The sequence below is a fragment of the Sphaerodactylus townsendi genome, linkage group LG02 (assembly GCF_021028975.2).
Source record: "Sphaerodactylus townsendi isolate TG3544 linkage group LG02, MPM_Stown_v2.3, whole genome shotgun sequence".
In the NCBI taxonomy this organism is placed as follows: Eukaryota; Metazoa; Chordata; class Lepidosauria; order Squamata; family Sphaerodactylidae; genus Sphaerodactylus; species Sphaerodactylus townsendi.
In genome coordinates this window covers 115,747,079-115,768,311 of record NC_059426.1, presented here as the reverse complement: position 1 = coordinate 115,768,311, position 21,233 = coordinate 115,747,079, and the positions used below count along the sequence as shown (strand labels likewise).

Here is a 21,233-nt window from a genome sequence, read left to right as displayed (position 1 = left end):
CCACTGTTTATACTGACTAGGTTGGAGTTTGTGGATTGTAGGGTTGGCTTATTAATCCAGAACAAGGTAAAGGATAACTTCTTCAAGGGAAGAAAAATGAGTTGCCGCTAACTCATGGTGACTCCATCCAATGTGGTGTCCCACACAAAAAAGATAAGAAGCCATTGCCTTCCTGCACATACCAAACCCAGTCTTTCCAGGTGGTCTCCCATCCAAGGACTGACCAGGGCTGACACTGAGTTTTGCAGTATATATACTAAAGCTGCTTCTATACCCTTTCCCACTGAAAGATCCAAGTAAAATTTTCATCTGCCACCCCTTCCTGGACCTTCTTTGTTCTAGAATGCTCCCGTTGAGTTCTAGTGCCTGGCAACAGCCTCCCCATGTCTTCTCCACCCCAAACACCACGTCGCCCCAAACACCAAGAAAGTGTGTGTGTGTGTGTGTGGGGGGGGATGGGGAGGCTGTTTGCTGCTTCAAACATCAAGCTGGGTCTGGTGGGACAGCTGTAGTATGCCACTCTCCTGCCGGGCCTGGCAACAGTTTCCCCGCCCACAGTTTCCCCACCCTGGACCAAACACCAAGCTGCTCCCCCACACCTGGAAAGCAGCTGCAAGCCACTGCTTTTCTGCTGGGCCCAACAACAGCCTCCCCCTTCCCCCACAACTCACCATTCAGGACTATTTTCTTCTGCAGAAACACCCTTGTCACTTCACCACTACTGACCACACATATCTTTTGGTGGGAAAGGGTATAGCTTCTTCTTATAACTGAGGCATGTTCGAACAGAAAGATTAGTTTGCTGCCTGCTTAGCACCATTGTTTTTGAAAACCAGTTTCTAAAACAGTTGCTGTTACTTTGTTTTATTATTGTTCTAATTTCATTTTTGAAATCAATTTTGAAACTATTTGGCTTTGATCAGGGCTGGTCTACACGAACTGTTTAGAAAATACCTAACATAGTAAAAAATATGACAAGCTATGTGTTTTTAAAAGTTAATTTAATATAATGTGTCTTATTTGGTCAAATGGCCAACTCTAGCAAGTTTACAGTTGTTTGCTGTCTTTCTCTCTATGTGCGTTGCCTTTGAAAGAAGCTGATATCTTCTAGTTATTTAACGTTTCTTGTTCCAAGGCTCAGAGATAGAGGAACATCAGTTCTGACTGTTTGAATTTACTGCAGGTCACTGCAACTAGCTTAGGACACAAGAGCCTGGTAACTGAGGGGTGTGAAAACAAATGGAGATCATACTTGGTAACTCCCCCCACGCTAAACGTTTACTGATACTGAGACAACCTTCTTGGATTGAGCCTTCAGGTTAAAAAAAAAGTTCAAAGCAGTCTTGGCTCAAACCTTTGGGGCAGGGAAGATATGAATGTACATCCACAAAGTCCTGTTGAGTTTTGTTGAAAATGGGTTTAGGGATGAAGAATGTATTTGGGTTGGATCCTATGTACATGATGAAACTTTCTCCCAGTGGAACTTGTGATGCCGGGAGAATCAAATCACAGGCTCCAAGCTTAGATTTTTGCTTTGGGCAGTTAGAGTTTGTGAAAGGGAGAAGGGTAGCAAAGGTCTATGCAGTTGTGGTCATGATTTACTCCTTTTTTTTTTTTAGCTCTGACTTGGAAGTCTAGCCTGATCTCATCAGATCTCAGAAGCTAAGCAGAGTTAGCCTTGGTTAGTACCTGGATGGGAGCCCTCCAAGGAATACCAGGGTCCTTATTGTACAGTAAGGCAATAGCAAACCACATCTGTTAGTCTTTTGCCTCAAAATTCCTACTGCTAGATGTCTTAATGGCTTTCACCCCTAGAACTCTGAGCACTAGTCTTTTGGAACTTGCCTGAATTAATACAATGCAGAATTGTATTAATCTGGTTTTGCCTGAATTATCCTTGCACACGATTGATAGCTATGATATCTTTTACAGAACAGTAAGATAAAGTCAAATTGTTTTCCAGTGATGCCACTGAAAGATGAGCAGATGCATGAACTGTATTGCTTTTAAATGCTAGATTAAAATACCATTAAAGAAAACTGAAGCCATTAACAGTAGGAAAAAGCCTCTTATCTGGTACATAGGACCAATTGTGCTCAGAGCAGAGGTCCCCGTCCCCATGGGTATCTTTAGAATTTTGACACAGGGAGCAACCACACCCAGGAAGCTGAATTGCAGAGATCAAGAGGAGTAATTAAAAATATACTGGGAAAGAGGAGAGAGAATAAAACTGGCACTAAGGTGGCAGCTGCTGCTGAAACAATATTATTTTAATCTGTACAACCAATCATAAATTCCACTGGGCAGGAGCCCCTCCTAACCATATCTACTTTCTAAAAACACATGGGGGCACCTGGAAAAGAGTGGGTGCAATGGTGCCCACATTGGGGACTCCTGGTTTAGAGTACCTCTAACTTTATACATTTTACTTTGGCAATGTCAGACTGAAATGGTGGAGGAGGTAGCTGAGTTTTTATCTGACAACCCCAACTTCTCAGTGTTCTGCCAGATCTTGTTAGCTTAAGGGTGTCTCCTGAACAGGCCATCTGTACTGTCTGGTTAATTTTATTGAGTTATTCTTCCATGAACAAAGCCTTTATCATGTGAGCACTCCATAGGGCCCAAGAATTAGGAGCTACCCACAGTTGGTGAGGGCTTTAAACTAACATCTGGGATGCTCTTCCTCCCATCATCTCTACCAACTGACTGTCCAAGCTTCTTAAAGGCCCCAACAGATCACGCAGGATTTAAAGCTTTCGTGTTTCAAAAAAGCAAAGGAATCTGTGGTGACAGGGCAGCAGCTGGGTGCTGCAGGTAAGATTTAACCAAAGAAAGTGGACAAACCTCTGAATGAGTGGATAAGAGAATTTAGCTGTGTTCACCAACATTCTGGATTTGGGACAGGTGCTCCTGTTTACCTGGTGATGCTCAGCAGTGACTTAACAATCAGTCATTTCCTGCATACTGAATAGTAATTGATGAAGGAGGGAAACTTGACCTTTTCCTTTCTTCCCTGAAGTGGTGATATAGAGGGGACACAAGCTGAGTGCTCAAAGAAATGTAGCAACAATTTAATCCAGATAAAAGCAAATGAGTTTATAGGCAGAAAAAGAAGTCAAACCATACAAGCCTCTGACCTCTGAGCGTGTATATAGAGTGGTTCAAAAACAAACAAACAAACAAACAAACAAACAAAACAAACAAACAAACAAACAAACAAACAAACAAACAAACAAACAAACAAACAAACAAACAAACAAACAAGTAGTTTATAGAACATTTTCCATTCCCACTGAGGAACCAGTTGACTCAGGCAAGAAGACCCAGTGACATTTCAACCCTATACACATCAGAATAGCGACGCACATTCTTGGAATAAACTAAAATATCTTGTGGTTAGTGATTATTTAAATTTTAGAGTCCAGTTATCCCATTGGGCTGTTATCAGTAGGATATTGGGGGATTTCCTTATCTAGGATCAGGCTGGGTTCTGTTGCTGTGGACTGTGTGCAGATTGTTCATGCTAGCCTGCCAAGGCAATTGTGTTCAGCCTGACTTCACAGACTCCTGGAAGGCAATGTCATTCTTCTCTAGATGTTGCATCCATTTACGCACAAACCTTTCCCATTATCTATAGACACTTCTGTTTTAATTAGAGAGGAAAGGGATTATAGAGGCAAGAAGATATCACTGGAGCTGCAGCACCTAACTGAAAAGCAAGTTATGAATGTCAGATAAAACTGGCACCTGGATGCACTGAATTTCCACTTCAGTACATTGGTATTTACATAATCACTAGAATTATCCGTTATATACTTGGAGAAAAAAGGCAGTAGAGACTTGTGGGTCTCCACAATACATCAGAACTCACTTATGTTGTCCCATAAAAATGCTTACAGCAATATAAAAAAATGCTAATACATCATAAGCAAGTAATAAATGACAGTCAGTTAAAAAAAACCCAAATAAACAATCTACTGCTGCTAATTAAAAGGCATGATAAATAATCTTAGTCAGTACAATCCCGACAATTAACTATATCAGATTGGGCAACCTTTTCAGTGTTTGACATTCAGAACCTTGAGGAGTGATACTGATATATGGTAGTTCTGCTCCCTAGAATATCATATGCTCTTCAGGACAATGATTCTTACATGACTGGTCTTAAATGATAGTGGCTGGTTTTATGTACTGGTAACCAAGGCTGCTTTGTGTGGGAGTGCCTCTTATGCTACTTAAAAGAAAGGAGGGGCAAGAGAGTCTGAAAAGAAGATGGACCTATCTAATGTTTCTTGTGAAAAGAAAGTGCAGTCAGTTCTATGGATTGTGTGATCTGCTTCAGAAGATTAAGGATGGAATAAGTTGAGGTCTCCAACAAGTAGCTCACTGGCTGCTGCTGAGTAATTTGTGCATCCCTTAGGAGATTTAGGAAAATATTGCAAAAGATCTGTTCCAACCTTTTGTTTCATAGGATTTTTCTCTCTGCTGCTTAGTTAATAGTTTCATTTCTGGACTTCTTTTAGCTCATGTAATATCTCTAGTTTAGGGCGAACTAGTAACATGCTGAGGGGGTATTTTGATGTTATTCAGAAGTAGTTCTTATTAAAGAAAATGTTGGTGGCCTCCAGTGGTGAGCTCCCCTTCAATGGCAGGCTTCAAGCAGTGTCTTGATGAACACTTGTGAGGGGTGCTTTAGGCTGATCCTGCATTGAGCACAGGGTTGGACTAGATGGCTTGTATGGCCCCTTCCAATGGATTCTATGAACAGAAGCATTGGGTTTATACAGAATGTTATTATTGGGTCATCGTGGCAAAATGTTTGCGAGTTGCTAAACTTACTTTCCAGTATGACTAACTTTTCTTGTTATAATGAGGCATGTGACTTAACTAATCTTCAAAGTAAGTGTTTGAAAGAAATTAAGCCTAGATATCTTTTCCCCCCTCCTGGTTTACAATTAGTGCATCCCGGGCCATTAATTTTTTCATTAAAAAAAAAAGCTTCCAGATTGTGCTCAAAATAGATTATGAAAGTTAATCAGATGTATACAATTAACTTATTTCATCTAAATCTGATTTGTTACATCTGAAAGCAAAGCAATTCCTTTGGAAGATACCCTCAAGGACTCTCTGAGCGAAGTTGTCTTAGCAAAGGAAGCTTCTCTTCTGATGGCTGATTAAACATATCCCTCTTAATAAGCAGCTGTTACCTTCGGTCAGCAGTTTGGAAGTTGTTTTCCATAAAGTTAAGTTTATAATATACCCCCTTCCCATTTCATACTTTATGCCTGGTTATTTATAGCCTATGATATAAGTGGGTTTTCTTTGGTCTTTGTATCCAGTAGCCAAGGACTGGCCACTGTGGAGATAAAGTGGAGCCCGCCCTGGCTATAGTTAGAATTCTACAAATACACAAAATACTCAAGTTTGCCAAAATATTATTTTAAATTGGAGGGAATATCCAAGACCTTGATGAGTGACTATTTGGATCCCTTGCAGAGTTTGCTTGTCAGGCCTCTGGCTTGCACTGAGCTTTGAAAATCAGCAGTAGGTTTTAGGATCCTCTCCCAAACATCAGGTGCTGGAGGGCATCAAGTTACAGCTGTTTCCTCAAAGGGCAATATTGTAGGGGTGAGCCCGCGAACCCAGCAGAACCGTAGATAGAGCGCCTGGAATGCCGGTGCCAGCTACGGCCTTCTGGGCGCACACGCTCCCCCAACCCCCCGGGCCCTCCCCCGCGGAGTCACTGGGTCATGAACTGCTCTCCTTGACTCGCGGGTCACCAGGGTGCCCGCATACAAAGGGAAGGCAAAATGGCTCCCTGCCCCTTCAGGTGAGGATTAGACCCAGACACTGATAAGCTTCTCCTCTCCTGCACGCAGCAGCCTCGAAGCGGAGGTCATACATCACATGATGATCTCCCGTTCTCCCGACTTCCGACCTTCCGCCTCGCTTCTGCCCGACCCCTTTACACTTCCTAGTGAAACCCTCCTAATAAAAGGTGCAAGGGACGAAGCACACGGCAGAGTTAAGCCAGGATCAATGGGATCCCGGCCTTCCTGCTACTGGCTCTCTCCACTAGATGATATTCTCCGCCGCCTCGCCTCTTTTCCCCTTTGTGGCGCCGCTGGGCACCGACACTTCAAGCTGGTGCCGTAAACCCGGAATCTCCTAACTCTCCAACCCGCCTCTTTTAACCGGTCGCCTGGGAAAGGGCTTCTCGGTACCGGACCGTCCGCTTGATCGGCGATCCTTGGACCCACGTTTCGGTAATTTCTCGACCGTCCGCTGGATCGGCGCATCCTCGACCTCGCCGCTCAGAGAGGACACTCTCTCTGACTGATCTAACCACCGTAAGTATGGGAGCTTTGCAAAAGCACGGCTTATGACAAGCACGCTAGCACAGCTGAAGAAGCCAGCATCGAAAAGCCGCAGAGTCCCCAGTAAAGAGAAGGGATCTGGCGCCGAATTGGTCGGGGAGATTTGGATAGTGCAAAATGTCCATGCGTACCCAGAGAGGGGGACATTATCTAATCTTAAGGGACTGGGAAAACATCGAATGCGCATTCTTCCCAAAATAGAGAGCCTCGCGCGCCGATGTTTCCGCTGCTACTGACGTGGAGGCAATGTTATGTCGCCATCAGCCTGCAGGTCCATGGTTTCTCTGCCATGGATCTCCCTCCTTTGATCTTTCACCTACGATTTCTAAGCCCATGAATTTTCTCTATCCACTAAACAGGACGCCTGTCCTCCTCCCGTTTCACTTGCTTCTTTGCCTCCTTCAAACTCTCCCGCTCGCACTCTCGCAGCCCTGCCGCCTCCTCCTTTCGCTCCGCCTTCTGCTCCGCTTCCCCCTCCCATTTCCGAAGCCACCACACCACCGTCAATGCCACATAATGGCGCGAGTTTCAAAACTCTAGCAGAGCGTATTAGCCACGATCTGCGGAGGAAGGAAACCCTGACGGAAGATGATGCCAACCTCCTCGCTATGTGCCCTGTCCACTTCACCGACCATGTCGGGGAGGATGGCGTCATCCGGTGAGTTGTCGAGTATCGCCCCATAGGTTACAACGTTCTCACCGAACTCCGCAAGGCAATACGGGACATGGGAATCACCAGCCCCTATGTGAGAGGCATGTTAGAAGCAGTCATTCGGAATCACTTAATGGTTCCTGAGGACTGGAAGACCACTTTCCACATGCTCTTGAACCCTGCGAAATACGTTGTCTGGGAAAGCGAGTACCGCCAACAGTGCATAAGCAGAGGAGCAGCCTCTGGCGGTGCCTGTACTGCCGCGCAGCTTTACGGCTGTGAAGGCTTTGCCCTTCCCAATGCGCAGATCGTCCTGCCGGAGGCCACCCTTAAGGTCGCCTCTGATTGCGCCTACAAGGCGTTTCTGAAAGTGCCCGCTGCCGGACAGCCAACTCAAAGCTTCTCCAACGTCCGGCAGAAGCCTCAGGAACCTTATGCTGAATTCCTGAATAGGCTCCAGGAGGCCCTGCAGAGACAGGTCGACAACGACGTAGCCCAGCACGAGCTCCTCATGCGCCTTGCCAAAGAGAACGCCTCCGCCGAGTGCCGCAGAGCGATCACCGGCCTAGGGAAGAACCCCGAACTGGCCGATATGCTTAAGGCTTGCCAGGATATCGGATCTTCCACCCATCAGGCCAGTCTCCTAGCCGCAGCACTCTCCACCGCCAGGGGACAGCCTCAGGGTGAGTGCTTCAACTGCGGCAAGCCAGGACACTTCCGGAGGGATTGTAGGTCGCCCGGTGGGGGGGCCTACAACCCTGACGGAGGGGGGTTCTCCCCCAGGAGGCGAAGGCCCCCGGGAAAGCCCAGGACCAAATGCCCCCAGTGTCGGGAAGGCTTTCACTGGAGAAGCGAGTGCCCGTCGGGAAACTCTCACCCGGGCCTCTCCCCAGCCCAGGACCAAGGAGGAGAATACTGAACCGACCCCAAGAACCGAGGCCCGAACCCAAACCGCCTCCTTCCAGTGGTATCTCTCTCACCTGCACCCAACCTCTTTCCCTCAAGTTCCCCCATGAGATCCTCATTGCTCCGACCCAGTACAGCGATCCCATTCCCTCGGAGGCCGTCGGATTAGTCTTGCCCAAAGCCTCCGCCGCCGAGCAGGGGTTGTTTGTCGTTCCAGGGGTCATTGACTCCACACACCAGGGAGCCATTCACATTCAGGTGTGGACAAACATCCCGCAGGAGTTGCCCAGCGGGATCAGCTGCGCACAGCTGATCCTCCTGCCCCATGCGCTGCCCGTCGCCGAGTCAATAAAGGCCACGAGCCCAAGTAGCCATCGAGGCGCAGCCGGCACCACCGTAGCGGCAGTGGAGACGCTCATCGGTAGCTCCCGCCCGTACCTGGAGCTCGCCATAGAAGGGTGTCCGTTCAAGGGGCTTGTGGACACCGGCGACGACGTAACCGCCATCAGAGCAGCCGAGTGGCCTGATCAGTGGCCAACAGCGCCTGGCCCGGGCTGTGGGGGGGGGGGGGAGCATCCATCCGCTCACGGTCCGCAGTCTGGGGCTCGAGCGACAACTCACAGTCCGCCCCATCGTCTTGGACATCCACGTTAACTTGTGGGGAAGGGATCTCATGAGTCAGGTCAAAACGACCTTAGTCTGGGATGGATAAGCCCACTCCCACCACTTTCCCTCGAATGAAGTGACGGCCGCTGCCCAGAAGAAGAACAGATAGCAGCCGGCCACATTGAGATCTCCATCTCCCAACCCTGACTGTGTTCCCTGTCTCAACCCCAGGGCGCCTGCTCTGGAGCTCTTTTCTTTCCTCTCTCCCTTCTTCTAATTTTTCAACCAGCAAAGGCGGGAGGGCCAATTGGCTGACTGGCCCTCCCTGGGTTAAAATCTGGGCCCGTCCTGGTACCGCAGCACTGCCAGGACAGGCCCCAGGTTAAAAGGGGGCTGCCACCATTATGCCCCTAATAACCAACCTGTTTGGCATGTGGTTGCCATCGCCGGGGCGCTTTGAAATTTAAACCGCCCCTTAAGGAGTGGTTTCGGCGGGCGGCATTTCCCCAAGATACTCAGGTGCGGTCCCAGTCTCTGGCCGCTAGGTTTGCCTTAACCTTTGCGGTCACGGTAAGTACATCCACCCTAAGACGAAACTTCCTCCAGTCCTTTATCCCAAAGACCAACCCCCAAGGGTATGATTGCCTTGTTTTTTCTGATGCATCCCCTTCTCTGAGCACGCTCCCAAAGTTCCTTTGTCCTACAAATTAAGTATGCATACCCACAGTCCCTCGACGGTCTGCTCGCCCCCCCCGGGGGCTTGGGCCGTCGCCTTGGCGCATTTTGATGACGTTTTTTGAAGCCAACTCCCCATAGGAGTCGCCTGCCCTTCGTGCCTCCCGTCCATGCCCATACAAATTAAAGAAAGGGGAATAGGTGGCCCCCCTGACTATAACAGCAGTGCCACTCACTATAATCACTTACTTAAACTTAAACCTTAAACCTGCCCCCCATGGAGAGGCACTTTGGGCAATCAGAGCCTCTCCCACACATCCAGGTCCACTACCACCAGCGCCAAGACCAAGCTTGGCGGGACCCGGCCCCCCTCATAACCTGGGGAAGGGGGTATGCTTCAATCCTTCTCCCTACAGGTCCCCTGTGGATTCCAGCTCGCCATGTCCGGCCAGCCCATGGAGTGGCACCAGAAGGAAACCAACCCCATCGCAGAGATGGAGCGGATCTCTCTGGAGGACCCTGCCCCGCAGCCTCGACGGAGCCGCCGCCAGCGCCAGAACGGTCCGAGGACCCGGATGACCTGGGGGGACGTCAAGGCAACGACCAGCCAGGCTCGGGAGCTGCTGCAACAGCGAGGCTGGGGAATGCCCGAGACACCCGAGGATCTCTGTGTGGCCATCTTTGCGGTTATTACTGCTAACTCCGCAGTCACCATCATCTGCTTGCTCTGTTGCCTCCTGCCGGTGGCGCTCGGTCACCCCCTCTTGGATCTTAATCAAGCCAACATCTGGGAGCGGTTCGCTGCCGCTGCCAACGTCTTGTCCTTTTGCCTGGGCCAATATCTGGGGGTGGGAAGTTTGCTGAGCTCCTGCCTGCTTCCCGTCTGCAAAGCCCCTGGAGACTTCCTTGGGGAGTCTGGCCTGAGCTCCTTCATGAATGCCTCGTCTATCAGGTACTCTATGAGTGCCGACTGGGGACCCGTCGTCCAAACCCTCCCCGCTGGTGCTCTCTCCCTCATCACTAAAACCGTCGCCAACCACGAGTCCAACACTTGTGCCCGCATCATCGATGTCGCGGGAGCGCAAGCCGGCCCGAGCCCCTTCACTGGCTCGGCCAGTTGGAACTGCACACATATGGAGGACATTCCCCCCGTGTATGGGAACATCCTGCTCCCCAAAGGTTGGTTCTGGACTTGCGGGGAGAGAACCTTCAACTACATCCCCGCTCGTCTTTCTGCCGGGACTCTTTGCTGCCTTAGCCGCCTCACCATCGTTTTGCCACAGGCTCCGCCCCGGGAGCCCAAGCACCGCCGTCGCTCCACCCTCCCTCTCGACCTGGGCTGCCGGAGCGACGCGGTTGCTCTCTCCGAGGCAGAATACGTCTCCCTCGCGACCTCCCTTGTGGGAGTCCCCGGACTCGCTTTCTACAACGCTAAGACTATTGGCTGTTTGGCCTGCGCCCTTGCGAAGTCCATTAATTCCACCTCGGTTGCTCTGGATGCTCTGGCCTCCGAGCAGCAGGAGCTTCGTCAAGCGACCCTAGATAATCGTGCCGCAATAGATTACTTGTTGTTGTTGCATCACCAAGGCTGTGAGAATGTAAATAATATGTGTTGTTTTAATCTCTCTGATAATTCCCATCTGATTCATATGAAAGTGCGTGAATTGCAAGATGTTGTATCTAATCTGAAGTACGATGTGTTGCCTCACTCGTGGTCTGCCCTTTGGAGGTGGCTGCCAGGAGGATGGTTAAGTTCTGTTGCACAATTCTTCATTGGTTTGATTGTATCCCTTGTTGTTGGGTCCTGCCTTGTTCAATGTATATCTGCTTTTGCCTGTAACGTTTGTAAGAAACCCTTGGATTTTCCCCTACGTCGCAACCAGGTTCTCATGTTACACAAACAGCTCAGCCAGCTCGAACGAGTTCCTGGGGAGGCAATCATTCCCCTAAATTGCCCCAACTGATTTGGCTTCCTTCCTAAAACGTTAGAAACGGGGAGATGTAGGGGTGAGCCCGCGAACCCAGCAGAACCGTAGATAGAGCGCCTGGAAAGCCGGTGCCAGCTACGGCCTTCTGGGCGCACACGCTCCCCCAACCCCCGCTCCCCCGTGAGTCACGGGTCATGAACTGCCTGACTCGCGGTCACCAGGTGCCCCATACAAAGGGACAAAATGGCCCCTGCCCTCAGGTGAGGATTAGACCCAGACGCGGATGCTTCCTCCTGCACGTAGCAGCCCGATGAGGTCATACATCACATGATGATCTCCCGTTCTCCCGATCTCCCGACCTCCCGCTCTCCTGCCTGCCCGACCCCTTTACACGCCCCTAGTGAAACCCTAATAAAAGGTGCAAGGGACGAGCACACGGCAGAGTTGCCAGGATCACGGGATCCCGCGCTTCCTGCTACTGGCTCTCTCCACCAGATGATATCTCCGCGTCTCGTCTCTTCCTTGTGGCGTCGCGGGCACGACTTCAAATATAAGGTACAGGCCTTACCCTTATGATGCTTACTGCAGGGGCCACAAGGAAGAGGTGAGTGAGTAGGGAAGTGGAGAGAGAGGCCGTGGTGGGGTGGTGGAATACAGGCAGGCGGTAGAAGTGGAATGCTATTTCCCTTCCTGTAAATCCCTGGAGACCCCCTTCTTAAGATCTACAGTAGAGTTGATAGACCACATTCAAATCTGACCTAATCAATAGTAGTGGACGGGACCTCAAGTTGCTGATTTTTCTGCCTCAGCGGTAGAACTCAGGGGAGTGATGACATCAGCTCTGCTAAACACTTTGCATAATTTCTTCTTGTGTGCTGGAGTGTTTTGCTATTTGAATAAGATCTTCGAGGGGAAATTGTTCTAAAGAGTAGGTTTAATGTTCAAAATACTGACTCTAGTAAAATTGCTGGAAACTAGTCATCATAGGGATATACTGGTATGTAACAATCTGTAAAACAACAGTTAAATGTAACAAATAAGAGGATCTCTGTGCTTGCTAAATGTTTAGCATAGTTGTTCAGTTCTTGGTGCTTGAATTTGTATGATCAACAAATAGACAGCTTTCTTGGAAGGAAAAGATGCAGGTTTGTAGATTATTAGTTGCAAGCCACTTACTGGTGAGTTCAACATAGTGACAAGAGTCTCTTGTAGTGTAAACCAAAATAAATTTTCTGTGTTCTCGATTACTAAAATTGTGCTTTATACTTGTGAATCTCAAGTTTATACAGTAGTAGTATAGCAATGGAGGAGGTTAATGACAACTTATCTTATAATACCTATTTGTGTTGACATTTCAAAACTTTCGGCTTAAGCTGCCTTTTGAAACACCTTCTCCCTGTCTAGATTTCCATGAGGACAGCCTTACAAGGTGTGGATGGCCTTCCTGTAGCTTCTTGGCACTTGTGATCTGCTGTCTGTCGGTGACTCATTCCTCTACACTGGAACAGCTGAAAGCCATGAAGGTTGTGCCAGAGAAGAATGCTGTGCGAATCCTGTGGGGTCGAGAGCGAGGTACCCAAGCGTTAGGGGCACAGCGTCTTCTGCAGGAGTTAGTAGAAGACAAAACCCGATGGATGAAATGGGAGGGAAAGGTAAGGTTTACAAGGGTACATGTGCAGGTTGGTTTCAGAATTTGAAGACTGGTCTACTTATGAGTAGTATAGTGTTAACAAACCTATTTGGTTTTAGAGTTTGAATTTGTATATGTATTGGGTATGTGCAGCTTTAGATTAAAATATTTAAAAATCTTCCTCCAGCTTAATGACACCACTGATGTTATTGAAAGTGCTGTGCACCTGTCTGCTTTCCCTTGATTTTGTTGGTGTGTGTGTGTGTGTGGGTGGGTGTTGGCATGCTTGACAGATATTTTGAACTTATGAAATCTTTATGCTTTTTTTACTTTTCCAGAAGGTTGAGCTACCAGACAGCCCTCGGTCCACTTTCTTACTTGCATTCAGCCCAGACAGGTATAAATGGCTTTTCTCCCTATTTCTGTAAATGCTGCATATGTCAGAAAGGGTTGTAGGAGAGTGGTGTTTCCCAGCAGGTCCAAGTGCTGCCAAAGGACCTGCCAGCAAATATTCTTGGATTTTTGGTGTATGGAGGCTTATTTTCTGTATGTGACATTGAGAGGCAATAGCAGCAGTTAGGGAATAGACCTATGAAAAATGCATACACAGGAGGCTGTTTTATGTAAACTACAGTAAAATGCTGGTGGTGGGTATTTTACAGGGATTCCACAGGAGATGGCAGTGTTGTCTTCTATATTCTGACAGATCCTCCTCTACAGCACTCTACATTATATTTCCCTTGAATGAATACAAATTTTGCCTCCTCATTTCCCCAGCTATTTCACGGATTCTGGAAGATGTCTCATAATGGGCAGTGGACCGATTAAAAACTCACTTCCCCTTTTGTTTGTTATCTACTCTGGAAACTTCTGTGAGCTGAAGAATAAAAGTCTATATGAATTTGTCCTTACCCTTTCCGAACCTGGAACCCACTTAACGTAGGAGCCATTGAGCTGCAAGCATATGATAAGATGTGTTAGCATGAATCTCCAGGCTGCTGAATAATGAGAAAGATAGCTACGTAAGGGCTTGCTACAGGATAGGCTCTTTGACCCTCTGGAGGGTCGCTTCCCATGGGTAGAACACAACTGGAATAGATCATAAGTACTTAACAGAACTGTTGCTGTATACTTTCTACAGATAATGCTTTAAAATCCGAAGTAGACATATGGGGCTAATATGATGTTTGTTGGAATGGGATAATGTAGACAGAAAAGAAAATCCTCCAAATTTGCCTCCCTACATATTTTGAAAAATGCTGTCTTAGCAGGTATTGATGTGAATAAAATGACTATTTAGCTGTTGCTGACGTAAAAGGACTTATAGTGTGCACTGGACTTGTGCTTTGAGCTTAAAATTAAACAACATCCCTTCAGAGGCTGCTATCTTTTACCCGTTGCATCTGTCTGTACGTGTTTATGTGGAATTTCAAATACTTCTCAACATGGTATATGGAAAAAAACCCTATTGTCTTCAGGCTAAATCACGCCTGCTTCTCTTTTCTCAGGACGCTCATGGCTTCTACTCATGTAAATCACAATATTTACATAACAGAGGTGAAAACGGGCAAGTGTGTTCACTCTCTGGTTGGGCATCGGCGTACCCCTTGGTGCGTAACCTTTCATCCTACCATCCCAGGACTTATAGCTTCAGGGTGCCTTGATGGAGAGGTTAGAATTTGGGATTTACATGTAAGTTCCTTCTAACGTGTATTGTTCCTTTTTAATGCAGATTTGATTCTGTGCACTGCCGCAGTGTTTTGGAAGCTGTGTTCCCACTCCAATCTGGCAATGGGATTATATCCATGGGCCCAATTACATGGTTAATTCATGCCCATTCTTTTTGGCCTTCCATATTCTGTTGGACTGGATTTTTTTCCCCCTGATCCAGAGACACCAGATTTTGTCTGACTGAGAAACTGGATAGCATACTGCAGCAGCCATTTCTGCTATACCCTTTTCAATATAAAGATATCAGGAGATGTGTGAATCAATTCGTGACATCTTCCTGGACCCTCTTTATATTGGTATGCTCCGCTGGATCCTAATGCCTGCCTTCCTACCTTTCCCCCCGCCCCCCCGCCACGCTTCTGATTCTCTTACAGCAATTTTAAACTGTTCTTTAAGCTCCGCTTCTGTTGAAACCATTATTATCTGCAATAGGAAACATAGCACTTTGATAAAACAACATTTATCTTGTTCTGGATGCCTATTAGTGAGACTTGCCTGTTTGTATCATTGGACCTCCAAACGCTGTTTTGTCAAAGTGCTATGTTTTCAATTGCAGATAATAATAGTTTTGACAGAAGTGGTGCTTAAATAAGAGTTTAAAATGCTGCCAGAGAATCTGGACTTCTTCACAATGCGGACACGTGCTGCTCCGACTTCCTCCAGAGAACACACAACCGCACTGTCATCTTTATGTTGAAAAGGGTAGATAGAAGATAAAACTATTTTGAAAACCGAAGGTTTGAGTTCTTTCTAAAATAAGTTTTGGTACTTATTTTAGAGTTCTATGGATGTTTTAGTGGTGACAATAGATTTCCAGATGTGTCTGTATATAATTTGCATCCTGCATCGTGAGGTATGTGTTTCATCATTTTCATGATTCTTAGATATGAAATGGCTAGAAAATGTAGGCAAACGCAAATGGATTATTTTGAATACTTTGGAGTATATCGTGGATCCCTGCCAGCCTCTGCAAATTAATTATGTCTGCATTTCTATGGATAGTTGTATGATAAGTCCTAAAATTTGACTGTGCGGCTTCAGGGCAATGTAAAATGAAAACGCATGCAGTAAAGTTTGTTAGATAGATGTAATTCATCCATAGTGTGTGTGCCATCTGGTTGAGGGTCATATGGTAAACATTCTTTTTTGTATTTTCTATATGTCAGAACTGTTGGTGACTCTAGACTGGTTTGTTCTTAGGGTGGAAGTGAGAGCTGGTTTACAGATAGTAACAATGCCATTGCATCCTTGGCTTTCCATCCAACTGCCCAACTCCTGCTAATTGCAACAGCCAATGAGATCCATTTCTGGGACTGGAGTCGCCGGGAGCCTTTTGCAGTTGTGAAGACAGCCAGTGAAATGGAGCGGGTTCGGTGAGTAATATTTTACTATCTGGGTAGCTAAATGCAGGGGAAAATGGAGTATGAGAGGGAACCAGCTTCGGAAGATCTCCACAGGAAAGTCACTTGGACCATAGCTGGACACTCTGTGTCATTTCATTAGAGAGAAAATGGAGAAGAAAAATAGGGATTGTAATAACTCAGTCCTCCATCTCCCCTCACCCAAGAGTATCTGATAGTAGGTAGGAACAGTTTGAGAGACAGCGGGATAAGTCTGACTGCACTCCATTTCCCCCCCATTTCCTGGAACTTGGTTTGCATGCCTCTCACAGTGCTTCTAGGTCTTTTAATAGTTCCTTTCCCTGTTGGCGGTAATTAACTTCAACTTATCTTAGGACTGAGTTTGAATTCCAGTGTCTGCTACCTTTTTCTCCAATCATGTCTAGACACATACCCCAAACCTTTTATGGCCCACCTCAGAATATCCAGCTAGCTGTCTATATTACCCTTTCCTGGCAGGTAGACAAATGGTAATCTTTATTCTATCAATTTTTCTTCATTAAGGAAAAGTCATCTCTTCTCAGCCTGAAATCTGTTTATTGTTTTGTTCCTGAGAAACAACTTTTCTGTGATATGAAGTCTTCCCTGAGTGTCCATCAAGATATCCTGCATGTCTGTATCATAACAGTGACAAACTGGGGGCCTCTAGAGTCTTTACGGCACCTGAAGGTTATGCCAGAGTATGAGAGAATGACATGAATGGACCATGATGCAGTTCTGCCGCTCAAATTGTCTATGAGTTTTCCAGAGGAAGTCTGGGATATAAGAAATAATAACAAATCATTTGTAACCATATTTTAATCCCAAAACTGCATTGCAACATGGAAAGAGGATACAGTCCCTCTCCCTTGCCTACAAATTGCATAGTTAACTCTACGATATGTTCCTATTTTGTTATGTTCTGGTATTAGGAGAAGTAGTGATTTGCTGGACACTAAGCTGGTCTAAATGCTGCCCTAGTGTTCCTGAGAAGGAAAATGCTAGACACATAAACTTTAGGCTTACTTCTAAGTTTTTCTCTGGTAGCCAACATTAAATTCCTTCCAAGCATCCCAATTATGGCACAGTGTGATCAAAATGATTCCGTCTTTGTGCTAGCTAAGTTTTCTGGTAAGATGTTGCAGTGAACCACCACTGCCCAGAATCCAGAGGTTGGGTCTAGGAGGTTGCTTCAAATTAACTCTTACCAAATTGCTGTGGTCTGTGACAGGACCCCAGTCTTTGCCACTGAAGTCTTTCCATGTCCGCGTGATGGCCTTGCTCAGTGTAGATATTGCAGCTGTTATTATGGGAGGAAGTCCAAGTGCCAGAGATAGCATTCTGTGTTTTAGGATTGGTGCTGAATTCCTCCTGCTACTTTACACCATTAATCACATAGCATAGCAGTTCACCTCCTAAAAGCTGGGGTTGATTCTTCCCTTACCTAATGCAACACACACTCTGCCAGCAGATAATATCCAAGCCATCGCAGTAGAGCTGTCAAAAACTATATTCTTGATTTAATTTACAAAGAATTTTGTATTCCCAATTGTCACCTCAGATTTGTTCTTGAAACAACTTAGCAATTTGTGTAACTAAACTCCATATTTGAGGCCTTCCTTGTATTTACACAGGAGAAGTGAGAAACTTGGGCACAGGAAATATACTGACTGGTAAAACTCTGTAACTGCAGGTCACTGAAAGTGATGGAACAGGGGCATGGTACAGAGGTTTTGATATTGGACCACCAGATGGAATGCCAGTAGTTTCCAGTTTTTAATCTTTAATGCCCATGTGTGTTTCTGTTTCACTTTCCATTTCTCAAACCTAAAACCCAGTTCTTTGCCTTATTTTCATTTTCTCAACAAATGGGCTTCTAGGAGACTGAAAACATAAATGTGTTCTGTATTGGGAAATTTGACATGCCACTGTGACTGTGCAGTCTTCTATACCATTTACATCCCTAAACTTACCCAGTAGATCCTGCTGGTTCAGTGTTTCTTACACGAAAGTGTTGACTAATTCATTTGCATAGCAGTGTGTTGCCATGTGGAGAGTTGCATATGCTTCAGAAATGAGTGGAACTCCCCCTCTCCCTGCACTAAAATGATAAACATCATGTTTCTTTACACTGTAGCATACTGCAGAAATATAAGATGTCCTTTTTGATAGGCAGTTATATAAGTACAGATGGTGAGAACAGCTTGTTCAGTTTGAACAGAATCTCTTTTCTTTGTTTCAGACTAGTACGATTTGATCCTCTTGGGCATTATTTACTCACAGCAATTGTTAACCCTTCCAACCAACAGGTAATGATCTTGCTTCCATTAAGTTAAGATCACTCTTTGTCTTGTCCTTAGAAAATCTGGTTTAGATAATGCATCCTTTAGTTAGCATTCTGTATGTTATGTCAGCTATGGTTGGTTGCTGCCAAACTGACGAAATTCAGATGCTTTGGGAACATTTGCTATTGTAGAATTGTTAAAGCTAGTCAAGAATGTATCATACTGGTTTGCACTGGAAGGCCCATACAAGCTGACCTGAGCTTTCTAAGTGAAGAATGGTGTAAAAAGACCTGTAAACATATTTGGAACTTCACAGTTACTATTTATACGTATTTGGCTCTACTGAGCCATTGTCTTCTCATTGTAATTCTCTGTGCCAGTTGGCCAAGAGCCTCCTGTGTCTTGATGGTACTAATGAGCTATATTAGAGTCTCACTGCTGATGAAACTGTCTATCCATTTGGGGAAAGGCTGTGGCTCAGTGATCAGCATCTGCTTTGTGTACAGAAGTCTCTTGCTGTTCCAATTAAAAGGATCAGGTAGTAGGTGATATAAGAGACCTCTGTGTTAGAATCTGGCGAGTCACTGTCAGTCAGAGTGAACAACAGTGACCTTGGTAGACGAGTTATCTGATTCAGTGCAAGGCAACTTCATGTGTGTTCAAAATGCAGTTGTGGCTGAAATGCTCTATAATTGGACTCAACTGTGCACAAGAAAGGTGGGGATTTTTTTCCTCTGAGTTTAAGCAGGCTTTTAATAGAAAGAAAGTCTTGATCTGTATGTTCTTTATGTGTTGCTGTAAGGGGATTAACCATATATATACATATTTCTCTGCAGAATGATGAAGAAGTAGAAATACCTGTGGATAGTACAGAAATGCCACATTATCGCCAGCGCTCCATTCTCCAGTCTCAGCCTGTGAGACGAACACCACTCCTCCATAATTTCCTCCATATGCTGTCTTCACGCTCCTCTGGTATCCAGGTGGGAGAGCAAAATGCCATGCAAGACTCCGCTACTCCCTCCCCTCCTCCGCCGCCTCCCCCTCCCCCTCCTCCCCCTCCACCCCCTCCCCCACCTCCAGCTAGTGAGGCCTCTAGAGCATCTGCCTTTAACGGCCGCAGTGAACCTGTCAGTTATCCCTCAGTAAAGTGTTGCCAGCACCTGGGGATGTGGTGCCTTTGCAGACGATGTTCTAGTGCAAGACTTCCGTCTTCTCTCTTCCCATCCCAGGACAATGCCCCTTCCACATCATCTGGGTCCACTGGCACTTCATTTTCTTCTGTGCAAATGGAGCTTTACCAGCCCCAGGATCAGGCGTCTACAGCCCAGCAGGAGCAGGGGCTCCTTAATCGACCATCTGCTTTCAGCACTGTGCAGAGCAGCACTGCTGGCAACACCCTGCGCAACCTTAGCCTAGGTCCTACTCGTAGATCCCTTGGTGGGCCTTTGTCTGGCCACCCATCCAGGTACCACCAATCCACAAGAGAGATGGCCTCTGGGTTAGAGGGGTCTGACTGGACTCGAACAGTGTTGAACATTGGCTCCCGTGCTGAGTTGGAAGGTATGCCTCCTCCCAGAACCAGTGCCTCTTCGGTGAGTTTGTTGTCAGTGCTGAGACAGCAGGAAGGAAGCTCCCAGGCTTCTGTATATACTTCAGCTACGGAAGGAAGGGGCTTTCCTGCTCCTGGAGCTGAAGCGGAAAGTACCAGCAGTGCTGGCCCAAGCAACCCAACCAGTATTCGCAATGAACTTCAGTGTGACTTGAGGCGCTTCTTCTTGGAATATGACAGGCTTCAGGAGCTGGATCAGGGTATAGGCAGTGAACCTACTCAATCTCATCAGGCCCAGGAGATGCTCAACAATAATCTTGAGCCTGATAGGCCTGGCCCTTCTCATCAGCAGACACCACATAGCAGCGAAAACAATTCCAATTTGTCACGGGGTCACCTAAATCGTTGTCGCGCCTGTCATAACCTGCTGACTTTCAACAATGATACGCTTCGCTGGGAAAGAAGCACACCCAGCTATGCACCAGGGCAGGTCCCGAGCACATTTGAAGGCATGCCGTCTAGCAGCAGCCAGCTGCTACCTTCTGAGAGAACAGAAAGCAGAACTCCTCCCATTAGCAGGCTGCCGTTGGGAAGATCTTCTGACCCTCCTGAGGAAAGGACTGTGGGAGTGGTGTTTAACCAGGAGACGGGGCACTGGGAAAGAGTTTACAGCCAATCTGCTTCAAATAGACCTGGGAATGTATCACAGGACGCCTTAAACCAGGAAATGCCTGAGGAAAGTTCAGAGGAGGATTCACTCAGGAGGTAAGACTTCTACGCACTTCTAGCAACCTCTCTCTTCAATCTGTGTCTGGATTTTTACCATCCTATGTAAACTACTGTGAAGATCTGTAGATAAAGTTCTTTCTGAAGTGACCATATAAAACTGAATGCAGGGATAAACTTGTAACAATAGTACTGTATCTAAACTAGAGGGAACCAAGTGATGTAGGGAAATGTTTGTTTTCAGGGAGGGAATAATGGCAGAATCTCTGGGCAAGGGACTTTCAGACCTGGTGCATGTGCTGGTGTTTGCCATATGTAAAAGGATGACTGATTGCTACAACCTCAACTTCCCAAGAGCACTAAATAGAATGAAGAGGTTGGATTAAATCAATATACATAGGCCTGTATCCTACCACTACAGCCCCAGTAAAGCCCATTGCTAGTTTAAATAATATTGTTCCAATTCTGTACTATCTGCATTTATTAGTTTTTTAGTCTAATTGCAACAGATTGGTTTTGTCCTTTCAAAATCATGAATGTCTTGTGACCAGTTTACCTTAAGAATTACATCCTCAAATATGTGCCTGGCTGGGAGTTCTTGAGAGGCTTTTCTCTGTATTCCCTGTTATATAAAATGGATGGATAATTGCTAACAAGATGGCCTCTTATGTAGGAGCACCATAGTCATGGAAATCTGTAGAAAGCAAGGCTCACCTTACTGTTGAACTTTCAGCATAAGGTTGATAGCTCTCTTTAAGAGGGCGTATGGAAACTGACTTTTAAAAA

At 46.4% G+C, this 21,233-nt stretch overlaps 1 protein-coding gene across 5 annotated transcripts in view; it reads left to right on the top strand.

Moving 5' to 3' along the window:
• AMBRA1 (autophagy and beclin 1 regulator 1) overlaps nt 1–21,233 on the top strand; it is a 191,761-nt gene that overhangs the window by 6,940 nt on the left and 163,588 nt on the right. For 4 of the 5 annotated variants that reach the window (XM_048485239.1, XM_048485237.1, XM_048485238.1 and 1 more), the window contains 6 exons: nt 12,549–12,796; nt 13,113–13,171; nt 14,283–14,466; nt 15,706–15,878; nt 18,127–18,193; nt 19,006–20,486. In XM_048485239.1, the coding sequence (XP_048341196.1) occupies nt 12,662–12,796; nt 13,113–13,171; nt 14,283–14,466; nt 15,706–15,878; nt 18,127–18,193; nt 19,006–20,486 (2,099 nt within the window). In that variant the 5' untranslated portion in view covers nt 12,549–12,661. The remainder of the gene's footprint in view (nt 1–12,548; nt 12,797–13,112; nt 13,172–14,282; nt 14,467–15,705; nt 15,879–18,126; nt 18,194–19,005; nt 20,487–21,233) is intronic. The other variant, XM_048485240.1, reaches the window with a different exon arrangement.